This window comes from Alnus glutinosa, chromosome 14 (assembly GCF_958979055.1).
Source record: "Alnus glutinosa chromosome 14, dhAlnGlut1.1, whole genome shotgun sequence".
NCBI classification, from domain to species: domain Eukaryota; kingdom Viridiplantae; phylum Streptophyta; class Magnoliopsida; order Fagales; family Betulaceae; genus Alnus; species Alnus glutinosa.
In genome coordinates, this window is record NC_084899.1 from 23,159,315 (window position 1) to 23,179,463 (window position 20,149).

General features: G+C 39.1%; 1 protein-coding gene across 1 annotated transcript; it reads left to right on the top strand.

The window, feature by feature from the left end:
* Positions 1-286: 286 nt before the first annotated feature.
* Positions 287-15,161, top strand: LOC133858027 (NADH dehydrogenase [ubiquinone] 1 alpha subcomplex subunit 9, mitochondrial). The gene is made up of 12 exons (XM_062293440.1): positions 287-445; positions 537-633; positions 1,005-1,069; positions 1,232-1,317; positions 1,427-1,511; positions 1,634-1,704; positions 2,682-2,813; positions 13,300-13,415; positions 13,558-13,681; positions 13,758-13,826; positions 14,575-14,695; positions 14,798-15,161. The coding sequence occupies exons 1-12, from the start codon at positions 349-351 to the stop codon at positions 14,935-14,937; spliced, it is 1,203 nt and encodes a 400-aa protein (XP_062149424.1). The 5' UTR covers positions 287-348; the 3' UTR covers positions 14,938-15,161.
* Positions 15,162-20,149: the final 4,988 nt, after the last annotated feature.

A 20,149-nucleotide genomic window follows, 5' to 3' on the forward strand; every position in this document is an offset into this window, starting at 1 on the left:
CATGATAAAAATATTAGTTGATTTTGAAATTATGTGAAAAGTCATACCAGATTTCGTGATAAACAAGTTATAAGTTCTAAAACTTGGGAATTATTTTAAAAATGGCATACAATTAGGTTTATATGTGTATTTTTTTCTAAGAATTTATGTGTCAATTTTTTTAAAAAAGAAAAAGAAAAAAAAGTGAGCCCAGACCAACTCGGCCCAAATACCCAATGGCCCAAAACAATTTCTACCAACTCGGCCCAAACACCCTCTTCTTCTTCATCTTATTCTTTCTGAGCTTCATACTCTCTCTCTCTCTCTCTCTCTCTGTGTGGCTTTGAAGCTGAGCGAGCAAAGCAAGCGATGCAGGCCATAGCGAGGCGCGTGGGGCAGCAATCCCTCAAGCCCGCCTCGCCTTCAATCTCGTCCCTCAAGTCCATCTACCCACTCTCCGATCACTGTAAACATATTAAACACCATTTCCTCTGTTTTCTCTCTAGGGTTTTTGTGATCGTAATTGCTGCTAATTTGGGAATTTACGAGTTTGGTAGGTTATGGAGCTGATCATCCACGGTACGGATCTACTCTGGCCACCAAGGGTGTGGGCCACCTCGTTCGCAAGGGCACAGGTGGAAGATCGTCTGTTAGGTACGTAGAATATAATCGTCGTTATCTTTTGTTTGGTTGCTCGGAAAAAATGAGGGAAAACGAGAGAAAATCGTGGTTGTGATTCTGAGTGATGTAGGAAATAGGAAATGAATTCTTCTCTCTTTCTTGGAGAATTCATTTTTGCTCTTTTTTCTTGCATTTTCTTGGTAACCAAACCAAGCGCAAGATTTTGTTTATGGGAATGTAAGTTGAGAAGAAAACTTTAGTTAAATTCACGAGAAGTAGAAATTTTCATTTGGTTTCGATCAAAACTTTCAGTTTAGAAACTCCAGTAAATGGTTTAGTTTACAGTGCGCTTAATGCGATTGCTTATATGATTTTGAGAAGAAGAAGAATGCTGTGTTTCGCAGTGGTATTATTGCTACAGTCTTTGGAGCTACAGGGTTCCTCGGTCGTTATCTTGTGCAACAACTTGGTGAGTTGAATGTACTGTTGCTCTTAGTTTGGATTGCATAGAACTTGCTTGAGTAGCTTTTATTTTGTTTTTCTTTTTCTCTTTTTGGCACATTTCTGATTTGAAAAATTGAAGTGTGTTGGACAGAACATGGGTTGTGCTGATGCTTTACTTTTGGTTCAGCCAAAATGGGAACCCAAGTGTTGGTCCCTTTCCGAGGTTCTGAGGATTCCCATCGTCATCTCAAGTTGATGGGGGATTTGGGACAGGTAGAGTAGTTGATAATGTTTTCTTCGTTCAAACTATAATTTGTGATGTTGAGTATTCATATATTAAGTCTACTACATTGCTTGTTTGTTTCTTATTTTGCCTACTCAGATTGTACCGATGAAGTACAATCCAAGAGATGAAGACTCGATTAAGGCTGTAATGGCGAAGGCTAATGTTGTTATCAATCTAATTGGTAATTTTTTTTTTTTTTGTTCTTTTCACTTGTAGTTTTACGTGATAAAGCTTACAGTTAAAGCTTTCTCAAACTTGGATTGCTGTGAATGACCTCACATTAGTAACTATCGTTGTTGACAGGAAGAGAGTATGAGACAAGAAACTTCGGCTTTGAGGAAGTGAACCATTCAATGGCTGAACAACTTGCAATGGTAGGTTCCTGCTTGTATGTTGTATTTACATTACAGTTCCTATTCATTTGTAAAGCTATTGCTGCTCTACTTCTCCTCCATATTGGCTTGAGCAGGCATCATCAATAACAAGTGAGAAAAACTTTTTCATTGCAGTTCTATGCTTTCAACAAATTGAGTCATTACAAAAAGTACACAATCTGGGATACTTGAGAATATGCCTGAAGAATGTCTTTTTTTTTTTTAGGAGTAAGAATTTCGTCTCCGTAAGACAGGGTCGAGGCGTACCTTTTACTATAGTGAAAAGAAAAAAAGATCCTATAAAGATTTAATTAGCAGTTAAATTTTTAAGAGACCTGGTGCCCAAATTCTGGGGGTGGGGGGATGAGGCTCATTTATAGGTGAAGACATTGGAGTTCAGTTGGTTTTATATTTGTCGGTATTCAGAAGAGTTTCAGAGAATGTTAGGGGGGTAAAAGTCATCAATATTAATATTAGAAGTTGACATTTGAGACTGGGGATATATTATGTTCTGTATGCGTCTGAAAGGTGGATGTGAAAGAGACTGGAATATATTATGTTCTGGGATATTTATTTCTGTGGGACTTGGTTTGTCTTTCTCTTTTTCTCCTCCCCCCCCCTCTCTTAGGGCTTGTTTGGCAAAGACATGTACATAACAGAACAGAGTAGTGGGTTGTTAGTTTTGAAATTAGTAAAAAATGATGATGTGATATAAAATAAAAAGAATTTGTATAAAAAAGTGAAAAAGTTTTGTATTTTAGTGAATTTTTTTATTTGAATAGTATAAAAAATTATTGATGTGATATAAAAAGTGAAAAAAGTAGGAATGTTTTGATGTTGATTGGTGGTTGAAAATATAAAAAAGTGATAAAAAAATTGCATGAACAGTAACAGCACTATGCTGTTCTGTTCCGTCCCTAAACAAACAAGCCCTTACTTTCTCATATGTAGTGACATATGGTCTTTAACTTGTGCAGATTTCCAAAGAACATGGTGGTATCATGAGATTCATTCAAGTTTCTTGCTTAGGGGCATCTCCATCATCTCCATCCAAATTCCTAAGAGCTAAAGCTGCAGCAGAGGAAAGTGTTTTGAGAGAATTACCTGAGGTAATACTATTTTTGTTCTCTAACGCAAAGCTGATAATGCCACTTCTTGTGAGTTTTACACAAACTATATGCTAGGAATATGGTTATTGTAAAGCCAGAGTAATCTTAACCAATAAAGCTATGAACTAGTTTTTTTGATAAGTAAGATATTAAAAAAAAGCGTAAGGCGCCCCTAAGTACACAAGAAGTATACATAGAAGCAAACTCAGCTAACCCACATAAAAACCCAAGAAAACCCACAAGAAACCCACAGGAAACCCACAAGAAAACCCCTAACAAGCATATAAGGAACACCGAACCCAACCCCAATACCCCAACAGGACCCCCAAAACCCAAAGGAAAAACCAAGCAAAAACCGAACCCGATGGATGACCCACAGACCCACCCAAGCAATAAAGGCACACAGCTCTACAACATAAAGTCCTTTCCTATCCTACGCCTAGCGGAAGATTTATCGTCGCCATAGTTGATAGAGCTATGCAGATTTAGAAGCTCCCTCTTTCCTTTAGACTTTTGGCGCGATATCATCTTGTCACGCTGAAATTCTTCTTCCATGGCATCCCAAATAGCCAACGCCTCGTCCCCAAAAGCATCCTCTAGCGCCCAATCCAAAGGCGACACATCCCAAAGATCAACGTCCTCCTCCCAAACCACAATCTCCCCGTTATGATCAAAACCGATCGGCCAATTCCGAGATTGGGAGAAGCTATTACCCTCAACGGATGAAGAAGTGGAGCAACCTCTAGGAGGGGAGGAAGGCCTGACCATCCCTACATCGATAACCTTCCGAGGCGAATCCATAATGGCTGGCTTATTTGGGCGGGGGTTAAGAAACCCTTTTTTGAGAATGCCCGTCTTCACTGGAAGCTCTGCAACTTTCTTCGTTGGAGTCTCTACAGCCGAAACCTTCTTAACAGCTAAGTCGGCAACCATCTTCGATGCTTTCAAGGAGTCTGAAAGAAGCACCTCGTTCCACTTCAACGAAACCCCTTCCCTGAGAACCCTCGCCTTCTTGATATAACTATGAAAAGGCTTCGAGACTACGGGGAACGAAGAGCTCAATTTCTCCCCCAACTCAGTCGCTCCAATGGAAGGAGGGGACGTGAGTTGAGAGGCCGCCACAGAAGCATCGACCGGATTGCAAAGCAGAGGAGGGGACACCAGAGCCGACAGAGAATCAACCTGGACCACCGGAGGAAAAGACACCTGAACCGGCGAGGGGGGAAACCCGAAAGGCTTAGAGGCAGTAGCCCGGCTAGGTACTACCTTCAAGCAGCTAGACTCTTCCCCTGAAAATGAAAATCGAGCTGGAACAACCCCTGGAACAGCCGGCGACGGCGCCGGCGCCGGAAGAACAGGAAGCACCCCTGGGGCTTCATCCCCCGGCAAAGGAACCTCCATACCCCCATGAGGAGAACGAACCAGAGAGGGCCCAGAAGACGACGTCCGAACCGGAGAAGCCTCTGGAACCGCCGGCGACGAAGGCTCCGGCTGAAGAAGAGCAAGAGACGGCGCCGGAAAAGGAGACGCCCCAAGAGCTGCTATACCCTCCTCTGACGAAGGAGCCACCAAACCTCCAGGAGAAGGCCGACTGAGAGACAACCCAGAAACAGACTCTGGCTTCAACTCCGGCGAGATTGTAGACGATCGAGAATTAGGTTTCGGCAAGAGTCGGGCCAAGCGAAAACCAGAACGTTTTCGACCTAGGCCAAACCCGACAAACCGGCCCAAAAAATTCTTAATAGCCCGACCCAGGACCGCTTTCAACCCGTTGACCAGCTTGCTCCACGTGCGCAACATCGAAAATTCGAAATTCAAATTTGAATTTGGAGAAGGCCTTTTACCCAGCGAATCAAGCGACCGGTCTTTAACCAACGGTTCAACCGGACGAGACTCCACAGCGAAGCAACCCACCGCCGAGCTCAGTACTTGCTCAGTATGACTCGTCGCCGGGGGGGACACAAGAGCTACCGGCTCCTCCGACGATACCCTCAACCCAGAACGATGATCCCCCTCGGCGGGCAGTTTTTTCACAGCGTTGGACGGAACCGAGCACAACACCTCCGCAAAAGATGGTCCCGTCCACTTTGAAGCCAAACCCAAACTCGGCCCTAAAGCCTTCGCATCCTTCTTGGTCGACGAAGACGAGGGACCAAGCCCTGTACCTTATCATCTTTATCTTGTTACTTTTAATTGGTAAGGTGGATAAAATGTTATAGCTTTCATTTTGAGTTTTCTCTCTCCTTATGAAGAGTAGCGCGTGAGTGTGGGGGTGGCGCGTGAGGGTCGTTGGGTAGGAGTAGATTCAGAATTTTGTTACGTTCAGGAGGGAGAGGTGTGTTATGGAGCGGTGGTGTTGTGTGGAGGCCAAGACTTTCGTTTTCACGGTGGTAGAAGGTGCTTCGGTGGTGAGATTGGAAGAAAGGAGGAAGTCATTCTCCGGGCTGGTTCTTCTTAGTGCTCAAAGCTTAGAGTGGTTGGCGTTGACAATGGAGAACTTGCAGTGGTGCCCGGAGGAGAAGGACTTTATCAGGTCTCTCAGAGAGGGGTCTAAGGTACTCATAGTCAGACGAGGTGGCAATGCAGCTGGAAGGTTTCTTGAAGTGGCAGCTTATCGGGTGGGTGGTCGGAGAGGTATTATCTTCATTCCAGAAGGTCGTTATGGGAGGGGCTGGAGGAGTTTCGTCCTTGAATTGGATAAAATCAGTGCATTCCTAAAAGTTCCGCCTAGGTTCGGAATGGGCCGTCATGCTTCAGTTATAGAGAAGTCAAGGAGGAATGGTGATGGTGCCATTGGAGGGTATGATCAAGGTGATCATTCTAGAACTATCAACAAAGATGATGTGCCTTCCTTTGCAACAGTTCTGCGTTCAGGACCCGGCCGTTTGGAGGAGGAGAGGTCGCAGTCTCAACCAGCGTTTCCTCTGGCTGAGGACAAGGGTGACCGCCCGGAGAAGCAGAAGCTGCCGGTAGCGATTTCGAGTGGTTCTGAAAAAGCGATTTTTCAAACGAACCCGGGGGGTAAAGACCACTGTTACCGTTGTGGCTCTGATTTTACGAAGGCCAAGATGGTCTCTACTGCTTGTGACAAGACCGGTTGCGTCCATGGCAAGACTTCCGCAGGAAATCAGCTGACAGGAGAGCTGAACTGGTTTTCCTCTCTTTTGACCTGGAAAAGCCAGCTGGAGAAGTTGAAGGCTGATGTGGACCAAGCTTACAGCAGGGTGTGTGATGGGCTTCTTGAGCTTGGGCCTGGCCTAAGGCCCAAGATTAATGGGCGGAAGAGGAAGAATAAACCCAAGAAGAAGAGGAGGCTTCGTTGGATTCAGAAGGTTCCGAAGCCCATTGCCTTAGACCTGAAAGATCGGGCTCTGTCTCCCGAGGAGGATAGGTCGCCGGCGAAGGGAGTAATGGGCTCAGGTAATTCTCCGGCAACTCCTAAGAACTCCGGTGGGTTGGGTTTTCTTTCTTCCGATACCCATGCTCCGGGGAATCAGTGTGTCGGGCGCTCTTCTTGTCCTGAGCGGGATTCTCGGCCAGAGTCTGACGGAGAAACGTCGGAGGGAGAAAGGGGTATGATTGAGAAGTCGGGTCTGGTTCCAAAGTTTCCAGAGGCTGCCGGAGATCCTGTCCCTGTTGTCCCTGTTCCAGTTAGACCCTCGGTACTGTGCTCGGGGACTGTTTTGTCCATTCCGGTTCTGGAGATCTCTCCCACAGACCCGGTTGATTCTGCCAAACCCATTAAGGATTCTCTTGATATGCTGACTGTGTGGGCTGGTTCGGGCTCTCCGGACTCTCTGGTCTCTGCGGGTCTCTCTCCACTTGATTTGACTCATAGTTCTGGTCCAGGAGTTAGGAAGTGGACAGAACTTGCTTTACTTCCAGAGGAAGAGCCTGTACCTCTGTCTTTTATTGATAAGGTCAGGGGAGTTTCTGGTAAGAAGAATCCAGAGGGCTTTTTGAGAGCGGTTCTAGCGTATTGCCAATGGGTGGGAATTACTTGCGATGGCTTTGAAGATCAGCTTTCAGCTGTGTTCGAGGCTATCATCGTCAGTAATGAAAAGAAGGAAGCGGATCCTAGCTCTAGCTTGAGCATCAAAGGTAAGAGGGAATTAAACAGATTAGCTTGTTCTGTTAATTATGACATTCATAGTGGCAGCACCTCACGTGGTAGGTGTAAAGGAAGGGCTTATGGTGGTGTTTATGAAGCCTAAAATCCTCTCTTGGAATGTTAGAGGGTTAAACGAGGGTGCCAAGCGGTTGAAAGTCAGAAATTTATTAAGGCAATGGAAGGCTGACATTATATGCTTGCAAGAAACTAAACTGGATTTTGTGTCTAATAGTTTAGTGAGAAGTCTGTGGAGTTGTCACTTTGTTGATTGGTGCTATCTAGCTTCTCGCGGGGCCTCTGGTGGTATATTGATTATGTGGGATAGAAGGGTTGTAGAGAAGATTGAAGTGTATGTGGGTGAGTTTGTTGTTGCCTGCTCTTTCAGAAGCGTTGCTGATAATTTCTCTTGGGCTTTTGCTGGAGTCTACGGTCCTAACTTTGACTCTCTTAGAAGTTCCCTCTGGGACGAGTTAGCTGGCCTTTCTTCTTGGTGGGAGTTACCATGGTGCATCGGGGGTGATTTCAATGTCACTCGCTTTCCTGCTGAAAGATCTAGAGATGCTCGTCTTAATGCGGCTATGATGGAGTTTTCGGACTTTATCTTTGAGCAGGATCTTATGGATTTTCCTCTTGTAGGAGGGCCTTTTACGTGGTCTAATAATCAGGAGATCCCCTCTTGGTCTCGCCTTGATAGATTTCTTGTTTCTCCAGATTGGGAAGTCAAGTTTCCAGGTTCTCTTCAGAAAAGGCTTCCAAGACTGTGTTCTGATTAGGGGTGTAAATGAGCCGAGCTCGAGCGAGCCAGTGCCGAGCTCGAGCGAGCCAGAACCGAGCTCGAGCTCATTCATTACGAGCTCGAGCTCATTCATCACGAGCCCGAGCCGATCTCGAGCTTATTCATCACGAGCTCGAGCCGAGTTCGAGCGGTAATAATTAAGTCAAGTCGAGTCGAGCCGAGCTTATACGAGTTTAACATTTGTTCTTTTATTACCATTAATTCTACTTTCCATCAAAGTTAGAATTAATTAATAAGAATCATTAACTTCTCGTAGTTAATTAACCAACACTTTATTAAGGTGTATTAATTAACCATTAACCAACAATTAATAAAGGAGGATTAATTTACACATTAAGATCGAGTCTAATAAGTTGTCTTATGTGTCAGGTCATGTGCGACATTGAATTCTTACAAGAAGCACTTGTTATTAAAACATGTGATTCTCACATGTTAAGGGACACATGTTAATCTTATATGTGAGTTGTATTAAATTTCATACCTACTGGTTTGTAGGAAATTTATGTCATTTAATTATAAATAAAAAAAAAAATGTAACAATAGTCAATATAAATATTAAGTTAAAACATTAATAATTATAATAATTATATTTTCATATGGTTCTATATATCAAATGATAATAATACCTTTTTTTTTTAAAGTCTAATGATAATTCTTAGATCATATGATTCATATCTAATGGTTATGTAGCACAAATGCACAATGTTATATCATATGATCTAAATTCTAATGATAACACCTAAATTATTATCATAATTAACACATTAGTAATTTCAATCGAACCAATCGACCAATCCTAATAACTTAATTTGGGATTATATGAATTACATTGTCATTATATATGAATAATATGATTAAGTTTAAAAAGTGTTATTATAATTCGTATAATTAATATGAATTCATACTTATGTATATAATCTATATACCTAATCATTGTATCTAAGACTCTAAGTATTATTAATAATTATTAGATACTTAAAATCTTACATCATACTTAATCAGTGTATCTAAGTATCTAAATACTTAATCATTTTATTTGTATGCTCATATGATCTTAGATTTTGAATCACGTGATGACGGTGATGTAATGATTCATAAGTATCTAATAATAATACTTATAAGTTATAACATTGAATATAGTGAATCAATAATTACATGTTATATGCTACAATGTTAATTATATTATTATATGATCATATAATCATATTATATTACATAAATAATATAATATGAATTATATGATTAAGTATTTGAATTGTCATTATATCATATGATTATATGATTAACAATTAAGTATTAATATTATTCACTTTTACTATTTTATATACATATTGATACAACCAAATAATTATAATCAATTAATATTTATTGACTATTTTTATTTGTTACTTAATTCATTCTTATATATAGTATATTGTACAAATAAGTTATATATTAACAAATTAAAACTTATTTTTAACATATATATATATATATACGAGTTGAGCCTTAATAAACGAGTCGATCCTTATACGAGCGGGTTCACGAGCTTTAATCGAGTCGAGCCGAGTTTATACGAGTTTGCATTGTTTAATAATCGAGTTTGATTTTCGTGTTCACGAATAGCTTATTTAATAATCGATTCGAGCACGAGTCGAGTTTATTCGAGCCGATCCCGAGTAAGCTCACGAGTAGCTCAGCTCGTTTACACCCCTAGTTCTGATCATTTTCCTATTCTTCTTGATTGTGGTGGTGTTCATTGGGGTCCCAGACCGTTCAAGTTTGAGAATATGTGGCTAAAGGCTGAAGGGTTTGTGGATAGGGTGCGTTTGTGGTGGGAGTCCTATCGTTTTCAAGGTTCGCCCAGCTTCATCTTTTCTCAAAAGCTTAAGGCTTTGAAGATTGATCTCAAAAGATGGAATGAACAGGAGTTTGGTAATGTGGAATTCCGTAAGAAAATGCATATGGAAGAATTGTGTGCTCTTGATTGCTTGGAGGAACAACGGGGTTTAACTCCTGAAGAAAAGGCGAGGAAAATTGGGGTTGTTAGAGATTTGGAGAATTCTATTTTGCAGGAGGAGATTAGCTGGAGACAGAAGTCTAGGGCTCTTTGGCTTAAAGAGGGTGACAAATGCACCAAATTCTTTCATCGTATAGCCAATTCGAATAGGAGATCCAATTCCATTGAGTCTCTCTCTGTCAATGGCTCTATCTCTTCTGATCAGCAGGTTATTAAGGATCATGTTGCTCAATATTATAAATCTCTTTTTGCAGAACCTCTCAGTTGGAGGCCTAGGATGGATAACCTTGTTTTTGACAGTCTGGATATGGGTGAAGCTTATTCGTTAGAACTTCCTTTTGAGGAGAGGGAGGTCTTAGAGGTGGTTAAAGGTTTGAATCGTGATAAGGCTCCAGGTCCTGATGGGTTTACTCTTGCTTTCTACCAAGATTGTTGGGAGGTGATCAAGACCGATCTCATGGGGGTATTCCAGGACTTCCACACTCATAGTAAGTTTGTCAAAAGCATTAATGCCACTTTTTTAGCCTTAATTCCGAAGAAGATTGGGGCCATGGATCTTAAAGATTTTCGGCCTATTAGTCTTGTAAGTGGTGTCTATAAGATCATTGCTAAAGTTCTTTCTAATAGACTCAAAAAGGTGGTGGGGAAGATTATTTCGAATCCCCAAAATGCTTTTGTGAAAGGGAGGCAAATTCTTGATTCTGTTCTTATAGCGAATGAGTGTTTGGATAGTCGCATCAAATCAGGTGAGCCTGGGTTACTATGTAAATTGGATATTGAGAAGGCTTATGATCATGTTAACTGGGACTTCTTATTGTATATGTTGAGAAGATGTGGCTTCGGGGAGAGATGGTGTTCATGGATAGCGCATTGTATTTCATCGGTGCGTTTCTCGGTTTTGGTGAACGGCACCCCTTCTGGTTTTTTTAGCAGCTCTCGTGGTATTAGACAAGGTGATCCTCTGTCGCCTCTTTTGTTCGTCATTGTGATGGAGGCATTTAGTAAGCTGTTCTCTATTTCTGTTCAAAGGGGTTTTCTCTCTGGCTTCTCTGTGGGCTCTAGAAGCAATGGAGTGATTAATGTTTCTCACCTTTTATTCGCAGACGATACTTTAGTTTTCTGCGGGGCTAGTCCTGATCATCTTCTCTATCTTCGAATGTTATTACTGTCCTTTGAAGCTGTTTCAGGTTTGAAGATTAATTTGGACAAGTCAGTTTTGGTTGCTGTGGGTATTGTGGATAATTTGGATGATCTTGCTGGCATTCTGGGTTGTGGAGTCTCGTCTCTTCCTTTAAAGTATCTTGGTCTTCCATTGGGGGCTCCTTATAAGGCTAAGTCTAGTTGGGATGAGGTAGTTGGGAAGATCGAGAGACGCCTGGCTAGCTGGAAGCGGTTGTATCTGTCGAAGGGTGGCAGAGTAACCCTGATAAAAAGCACTCTCTCTAATCTTCCAACGTACTTTCTATCTCTATTCCCTATTCCTTCCAGTGTAGCTAGTCGTATAGAGAAGTTGTATCGAGATTTCTTGTGGGGTGGCATAGGTGAAGAATTTAAATTTCATCTGGTTAATTGGTCCAAGGTTTGTTCCCCTATTTCAAGTGGTGGCTTGGGCATCAGGAATTTGAGGCTCTTCAATAAGGCTCTATTAGGGAAGTGGCTGTGGCGCTATGTCCATGAGAGAGATGCTTGGTGGAAATCAGTTGTGGATGCAAAGTTTGGACCTACTCGGGATGGTTGGTGTTCTTTAGACCCCCCTGGGTCTCACGGAGTGGGGCTTTGGAAGAATATTAGGAAGGGTTGGAGTTCGTTTCGCAACCATATCAGACTCATGTTGGGAAATGGATCTAGGATCCGTTTTTGGGATGATGTGTGGTGTGGTGAGGCGCCTCTCAAGGAAGCTTTCCCAGTTTTGTATGATATTGCACGTGACAAGGACGCTCTTGTAGCAGACCATTTGGTTGTGGTGAGTGGGTCTTATCAGTGGGATGTTAGCTTTTTCCGAGCGGCCCATGACTAGGAGGTGGATGTTTTGGCCTCTTTTTTCTCTTTGCTGTACTCTTCCAGAGTGAATTACGATGGGGAGGATAAGCTATGGTGGTCTCCTTCTCACAAAGGGAAATTTGATGTTAGATCTTTCTATAAGACTATTGCTTGCAAAGAGGCTATTCATTTTCCTTGGAAAAGTATTTGGCGGACCAAGGTTCCTCTGAAAGTGGCTTTCTTCGCTTGGACGGCAGCGCATGGGAAGATCCTTACTTTGGACAATCTCAGGAAGAAGCGGGTCATAATGATTGATAGATGTTGCATGTGCAAAATGAATGGGGAGTCAGTGGATCATCTTCTTCTCCATTGTGAGGTTGCTCGCGCTTTGTGGAACGCCATCTTTAGTCGCTTCAGTTTGTCTTGGGTTATGCCTCTTCGGGTGGTAGATTTATTCGCTGGTTGGTGGACGGGTGGCCGCTCTCGGAGTGCAGTCGTGTGGAAGATGGTCCCTTGTTGCCTAATGTGGTGCTTATGGAGGGAACGCAATGATAGGCAGTTTGAGGACAAAGAAAAAACTACTGAGGATCTCATTTCCTTTTTATTTCATTCTTTGTACTCTTGGTCGGCTGCGTTTCTCGCACCCTTATCGTTTAGCTTTAATGATTTCCTTGTATTGTTTTCTTCTTCCACTTAGATGCCTTTCTTGTATATTTCCTGTGTACTTGATTGCGCTTTGCGCTGTTTAATGATATTTCTCTTACTTATCAAAAAAAAAATTGGTAAGGTGGATTTGCAGTGAGGCATAGTAGTTTATTAATTGTATTGGGTAGAAACGAGATAGGGGCCTGGGAGCGAGCTTCTTAGCTTTAAATTCAATGGCAAAGCTAAAAAAATAATATCTGATACATTGAGAGTGAGATCTTGCATCTTTGCAAGATTATAAGATTGGACTTGTCATATGTTGTAACGACTCAGGAAAAACGCTAGTCATATCTGCGCTATCACTTCAAAAGGACTATTCACAATTGGAGCTTTTTAAAATTGCTTATAAAGTCCAGTCTCACCTAGTAAGGTATCAATATGAAACTTAGCACTCATGTGTGCCTTTATAATCTATTCACTTTATGTGGATTATTTATCTTCTCAATGTAGGACTGTAGTGTTACATCTGTCCTTGTAATTTGTTGTCTTTTCACAAAGTGCCATGGGCTCCATCTTCCTTCCTGATGGTGGATGTGAAAGTTCTTGTAAAAACTTCTTACAATTCTCATTTTTTTTTTCCTTCAAATAGAACTCTCTGATTATTTAAACTTTAAAAGACAGTATAGCTGATGACTATTGAGGAAAAATTTGACCCACTCCTTGTTAATTTATGGAATGATATGAAATCAACTGCAAGCTTAAGGTTAATGTATTTGTGATTTAATGGTGGTAGTTAGGTTTAGAATCTGTATTAAAAGAAGTATGATATTGCTTGCGTAGAGATGAGGTTGGATGATTTTTTTTTTTAAAAGTGTACAGTGAGAGCTTCCCTAATTTTAAATCTGATCATATTGCTACGGAGAGCAGAATTTCTGACATGCAGTTTCTTCTACAGGCCACAATTATGAGACCTGCTGCAATGGTTGGTACGGAGGATAGGCTTTTGAATCAGTGGGCACGCTTTGCAAAAAAATATGGCTTTCTTACACTCATTGGGGATGGATCTACAAAGTATGTCTTGAATCTATCATTTGCAATCTGGTGCTGCCATTATGTAATACTTAAATTTTAAACACTTACGCTATAACTACTGGCAGTTGTATATAATTTTTAAATTTGTTGTGGTCGTTTTCCTGATAGTGCTTATTTGCAGAATCCAACCGGTATATGTTGTTGATGTTGCTGGTGCAATTGTTTCGGCCTTGAAAGATGATGGCACCAGCATGGGAAAAGTTTATGAACTTGGTGGACCAGAGGTCTTTAGAGTGCATGAATTGGTAAATTCTCTTCCTCATCTTTCAAGTTGATGCACTGAAATGATCTGATTTTTACTGAGATCTTAGCACACTGCAGGCGGAGATTATGTTTGACACGATTCGGGAATGGCCTCGCTATGTCAAAGTTCCTTTCCCTGTTGCAAAGGTAAATAGATAAACTGTCAATATATTAGGGCCATGGAAAATGAATCTTTGGAATCTTGTTTTTTAGTGACTCTGATAGGCTCATTTGAGTTTCTTTTGCTTTAGATGGGTGGGTTCGTTTTCCAGTAGCAACCCTTATTCAAAATATTTATTATTAATTTATTAGTTATCAGGCATGCAAATTTTGTGTCACACGTCTTTTCTAAATTCTAAAATTTTGTTAAGCTTCTCCAGCTTTTTAGGAAGCAAAAAAATCTATTTGATTATCTGCTTCCAGGTAAAGACTGCTTCAAATGTACTAGTGGATGATGCCTTAGCAAAAAATCTATCAGACATGAATCCTGAAATTCATATTCTGCTTTCTTGCACATCAAATGTGGGTTATTAATTGATTTTTTACTTGTAATTAATAGGCAGTGCTGCTTTCCTTAGATGACATTTACCTTGTATCCAGTGGGAGTGCAGATTTTCCTTTTTGTTGCCCTAATAACGAAAACATAGAAGGCTGCCACTTGTTCCAGATCGTCATATGAACCAGTATTTCTTTGTCAGTATTAATGTGCCAATCAGTTGTTTCTTAGTAAACCTCTCTCGGGTGTTATCTACCTTTTGGCTTATCACATCTTTTAAGCCATGGGCATGTATGTTGCTTTATGTAGTTGTATGTGCATTTAGGAAAGTCTTGTGTATAAATGTGTATTTTTATTTGTTAACTTTCTTAATTACATAATGCTGATAAATGCTTTCAGGCTTTCGCAATGCCGAGAGAAATATTACTTAAAAAAGTTCCATTTCCATTACCCAATCCGGAGATTTTCAACCTGGATCAGATCCTTGCGGCAACTACAGATACAGTCGTTTCAGAGAATGGTGAGTTCAAAGAATTTAGCTTATGGCTTATCATTTGTTCTTTTTCCTCTTTCTGTGACCTTATTCTACCATTTCTCTTGATTTTTATGGTGGGATCTGCAGCTTTGACTTTCAATGATCTTGAGATTGTGCCTCATAAGCTGAAAGGATACCCTATTGAGTTTCTTATCCAATACCGTAAGGGTGGTCCCCAATTTGGTTCTACAGTCAGTGAAAAAGTCTCTCCTGATGCTTGGCCATGAGGTTCTGTGGATCTTTTTCTTTCTTTTTTTTCCTTCTTTCTTTTCCAAATGTTGAGTTTACCCAGTTCAAGACATTGAAACAGGCCTGCAATGCCTCCATTTCTTTTAGCAAATTGAAATAGCATTTTGAGTGCATGAATTCATGATGTAGAATTCACAACGAGGTTCGATAAACTATGATTAACTGTGACTTGACTAATAAGAGTTGTGATACTTCATCTCTACATATGGAAGTACTACAAGAGTTTCCATGGAAAGTAAAATGCTTCTGCGTGTTCTACCTATGGGTCTATGTTTGTATCAAAATATTTAAACTCAAAAAGAATTTTTTTTTTTTTAGAAAAAAGAAAAGAAAAGAAAGGATGGATGGATGGAAGTATTATGTTTCATAATTTGGTCATGTAATTCTTAAGAGACTCTGAATTGATTGATTAGTTGATCACAAATGTTAGAGTTAACAGGAACAGGACATTTCTAGTGAAATGAAGTGGAATTATTTCATGGTGTAGATTAGATTTTATAGATCTAACAGTATATATATCACCACATAATAAATATGTTGTCACGTTATTTAAAAATCTTTAAATGGCATAGCACTGTGTACATCGTTAGATGTAACAAAATAAAATCTGGACCATAAAATAATTCTTCTATATTTCCCTTGAAATGAGTTGTAGCTTGTTATCAAGTAGGGTCAATAACTAATAGTTATGTCAGAAATAGTTGCAAGACTTTGCTTAATAATACTTTCTCCTCTCTTTTGTTTTCACTTTTCAAAACAAAAACATTAATAAACAATTCAAAACACAAAACGCTTCAAACCTCTAAAAAGCATTACCAAATGGAGCTTATGTGACCACATTCTGGCCTTAATCAACTCAAAAGGATTTTAAGGGGAACAAAGTTAAAAGGAATCCTCCACTCGATCAATTATTATTATAATCTCTGACCAATTTGGAAGAGTTCTAAGCAATAGTGGAACATTGGCTTTCCTTGAAGGTGGAGAAAAGAACCTTAACTCATAATACAAGTAAGGAATCAAGAGGAAAGCTCGGGTATGAAAAAGTAAATGCATTTCAAACAGGAAGAAGAAAATGTAGCAAGTCTCAACAAACTAGCCCTAGGCATAGATCGATTGAATTGAACTCATGGAAGCCAGCTATGGCTCCTTTGAACGCGTCACCTTGAAAGGGAGGAACGTTGGTGCAGCAATGGTGATGCCTCCTGGAGGCACCAGAGGTGAGTCCCATGATTGTTGCTGCATTAACATTTATATAAACAACAATATTCAAGGGGTGAATAACTCCATTTTGCATGGGAGTGAGGTGACGATGAGAGACCCAGGAGTCAGCTTGTTTTTTGGAGATCATGGCAAGTTGGATAGAGGTTCCCTTGAAACAAACAAGAAGAGAAACTTGGGGTTTTGTTTCAAGTTTCTATTTGTAATTGCCTCACTGTTTTTGTTGCTATCATTGTTATAAAACTTAGGATTTGAACTTTGCAACTTGGCTGGTACAGTCTGCTAGTCCACAAACATTTCTTGAGTTTAACCTTATCATTCCTTGGAACCTTTTTGCTTTTCTTTTTTTTCGTCTCAAAACAATCATGAGTTAGGTTAAACTGGATTGGGATTAGAACAATCAAATGATTGCAATTGACATCTTTTCATTTGTTCATATCCGATTGCTTCAATAATTCTTCCAATGTGTTATGAAGAATCAGTTGATTGTACGCCAAATCCATAATCGAGGGTACTTGCAAAGAGAAGGAAGGTTAAGCACAAAGTATCCTGTTGGGGTTTCAGCGGGGGATCATTCTGATGCTTGAGTTAGAACTCGTATTAAAGAAGGAAAAGAGCTCAGTAGTAGAAGAAGAGCATTTGGCTAAAATTGATCATACCTCCAGAATGATCCATTTCCTCTATTTATAGAGTGTTTTCCCGCGCGTTGTTGGTTTGGGAAGGGGATTTATGGACTAACAAATTTGATTATGTAGCGTCCAGCCTATTATTAGATACACATTTTTAAGTTCTTGAGAATAAAAAGATGTTAGTAGTCCAGATGGCAGTGATTAAGATATAGTAGACTTCACATCTTTTTAATGCTTGCACGCCCGTCTTTTTTGTATGGATGGGTCCGGTTAACCTATTAAACTTTATCGAGAATGGGCCTGCTCGGACCGGCTAAACGCTCTGAGTAGGCCCGCTTCTTGATGGTAACCATGTCCATGTTGAATATCACAGACACAGAGCACATGCACATGTATAACCAAAATACAACAAAAATGGACTTCCCTCTTCCACGTGCACATGTATAACCAAGTCCAAGAGTTGTCTCTTTCTTTCATAAATCTCAGCCTAACAGCAGGTGCCAGGAGTACTTATATATATATATATATATATATATATATATATATATATGGTCAATAGAGCAACTATCCCACAGCTTAATTAGTGGCTGCCCACTTTCCCTACCTATTCAACTCTGATGCCCAACCCCCAGCAAGATAGCTGCGCATCATCAACCTTGTACAGTCTAAGGTAGATCGAATGTAAACTTCTCAGCTCTTCTTCTTCTTCTTCTTTCTTTTTTATTTTTTTATTTTTTTAACGTAATTCAGACAACCAATTATATATATATAGAATCTCGATCTCTTGCTAACTGGGTTTACAATGTTTTAATAGCATGTGAAGACCGAGGGACACATAATATTTTTATAGGCTAGATTTAAGAAAATTTCTCCAACCCAATTTAAAGAAAAACTTTGTCGAATGATGAGTTATGTAAAAGTATATGTGAAGAGGCTAATATAACGCCTAAAATTAACATTCTCTCTCTATAATTATCTTCTTTTTTCTGCTAATAATGCTATATATCATATTTGTATTTCACAATGCTGATGTGGCCGTTCTGATCAACTTTTAGAGTATATATATATATATATTTTTAAACAAGAACTGATCCGGGAGTTGATTGAGATTGCCAAGTGTGAGATTATTATAAAATATAAATATAATTTCTAGCTTTCATCTAAAGGATAATACTAAACTGACTTTGGGAGGCTTTTTGGGTGGGCCACATTCTCGAACTTAGAGGCAATGGGGGCCTGGGCTCATTCCTCAATATGCTTTGTATGATTATGAGCATAACACCTTCAATTAGGTACAAAAAAGTTTTGACTACAATAGTGCTCTGATTGAGCATTTGATTGGGGGAAAAGCATATCAAATTCCATAGAGATGGCATTATAATGAGGCAAAAGCATCTCAAAAACTAGCCCATCAAGTCCTTTGGCTTTAGCCTTTAGGTGATATAAAGAATGTGAAACTTGCCTATTCAATAAGATAGAAAGTAACTAAAAGGAGAAAAGATAAATACAATAATATAAAGAAGAATGTTTAGTGAAAGATGCTTCTGCTTCCAAGGAACAAAAGATGCTTTTGTGAGGGGTGCCACTGACATACCTCTATTTTGATGCTTGAGTATGTTTGTTAATTTGTTTTGTGATTTTTTATTTTTATTTTTTTAAAAAAAAGTGTTTTGATGTGATATTTTTAGTTTATTTGTTAATATTTTTATTTTGAAAAAAAAAAAAAAAAAAAAAAAAAACAAGACAAAACAAAAGACAGAAAACAAGATTTTTATCAAACAAAACTTTTAAGTTTTCTTTCAAATTAGGTTGAATGAAATTCTTCTAACCAATTTATTAAACTGACATCTGTCTTTAGTTTAGAACATGTGATTCTCATATGCATTTTTAATAGAATCAACTGGGTATATAATTTTTACATGCATTTTTTAAAAATACATGTAAAAGTTACATACTCTATGGACATATGTCAATTTAATTTTCTTCAACCTAATTTGTAGAAAAACCTTACCCTAAAAAAAAAAACTACTACACATAAACAATTTGTTGAATTTTATTGGCTTGGGCATGGAGTTCCATCGAGCCCTTTATCATGGCCCTCACTAACCCTCTAGTTGACCTTAATCAAGGTATACTTTGCAGCATATGATTAGCCCAATTAACTAATTAATGGAACTGTCCATAGGTCAGTAGTGCTGACCCCCTACATTAGGGTTTGTGAAAAAGTCTACCCTTTTATTTTAGTGGACTTTGAAGTCTTCATCATATATTTTCATTATATATCATCAACTTAAGCCAATGGGCCATTTCTTCAAAATAAAAATTGAAACTAATACATTATTTGGGAATCAACTTTTGGGAAAAAAATTTGGAATGTCTAGCATTCCCCTTAGTGGGGGTGAATACAATGAAAGTCAAGTGAAATTTGATTCTATTACATATTATACTAGGAGCATTCATGTCATTGAAGAAACAAAATCAATGAGATTGGATCAGGCGCAATTTACTGTTTGAATTGTATGTAATTTGGACAACTCTACAGAGAGGGTGATCACGTGAGTATAAACCTAATTGGCATGTGCATTTGACACTCGCATTTTGAGTTGTCTGAGCGGATAGACTCTGTGCCTGCCCTTTTTATGAAACTATCCAAATTGCATCAAATCTCAATCCTAGTTTTATATAATACTACGTACCTCTCGTTTTAAAGACAATAGTTTGGAATTTAATACGTCGTGAGCTTATAAATAATGATACCTACGAATAAGAAAAGAGTAATGCTAGAGTATTAAAAAAAAAGAATAATTATAGAAAACATATTTTTATCTCACTATTATTTCATCATACTGACATTGCAATGTCAATAACTCCGAAATCAGTCATTATATTCTTTAAAAAAAAAAAAACAAATCTGTTTGACACCGTTATATAGTTTGGATTGAATAAAAGTATGGTTTTTATCATTAATTGTAAAAAATAAAAAATGAAAATTACCATTTTGAACGTAGGGTCCTCCTTATAATAAGGATCCTGCCCCCTCACATGCAATTATATTTGTCACAAACCTCATGACGGTGCCACGTTCGGCCTATCACTTTCCTCCTTGGAAAAGGAGTTGGCAATGAAATGGAGCTCCATTTTAGCCCTTTATGTAATTTGATGGTTGAATATTAATCATGCATAAAATCAGTTTAACAATAATTGAAAAATAAAAAAGAAAAATAAAAAAAGAGTTTATGCAATTGCTCTATGTGCCCAAAAAAAAAAAAATCACATTATTTAAATTAAATTGCAAAATATTATGTGATTACAAAAAAAAAAAATGCCATCTCCTTGCTGAGTT

Bases quoted from the DNA above. Each gene is read 5' to 3' on its own strand.
- LOC133858027 (XM_062293440.1), top strand. From the start codon at position 349: ATGCAGGCCATAGCGAGGCGCGTGGGGCAGCAATCCCTCAAGCCCGCC. The intron at 13,416-13,557 runs GTATGTCTTGAA...GCTTATTTGCAG, and splicing joins ATTGGGGATGGATCTACAAA to AATCCAACCGGTATATGTTG. The intron at 13,827-14,574 runs GTAAATAGATAA...AAATGCTTTCAG, and splicing joins TTCCTTTCCCTGTTGCAAAG to GCTTTCGCAATGCCGAGAGA.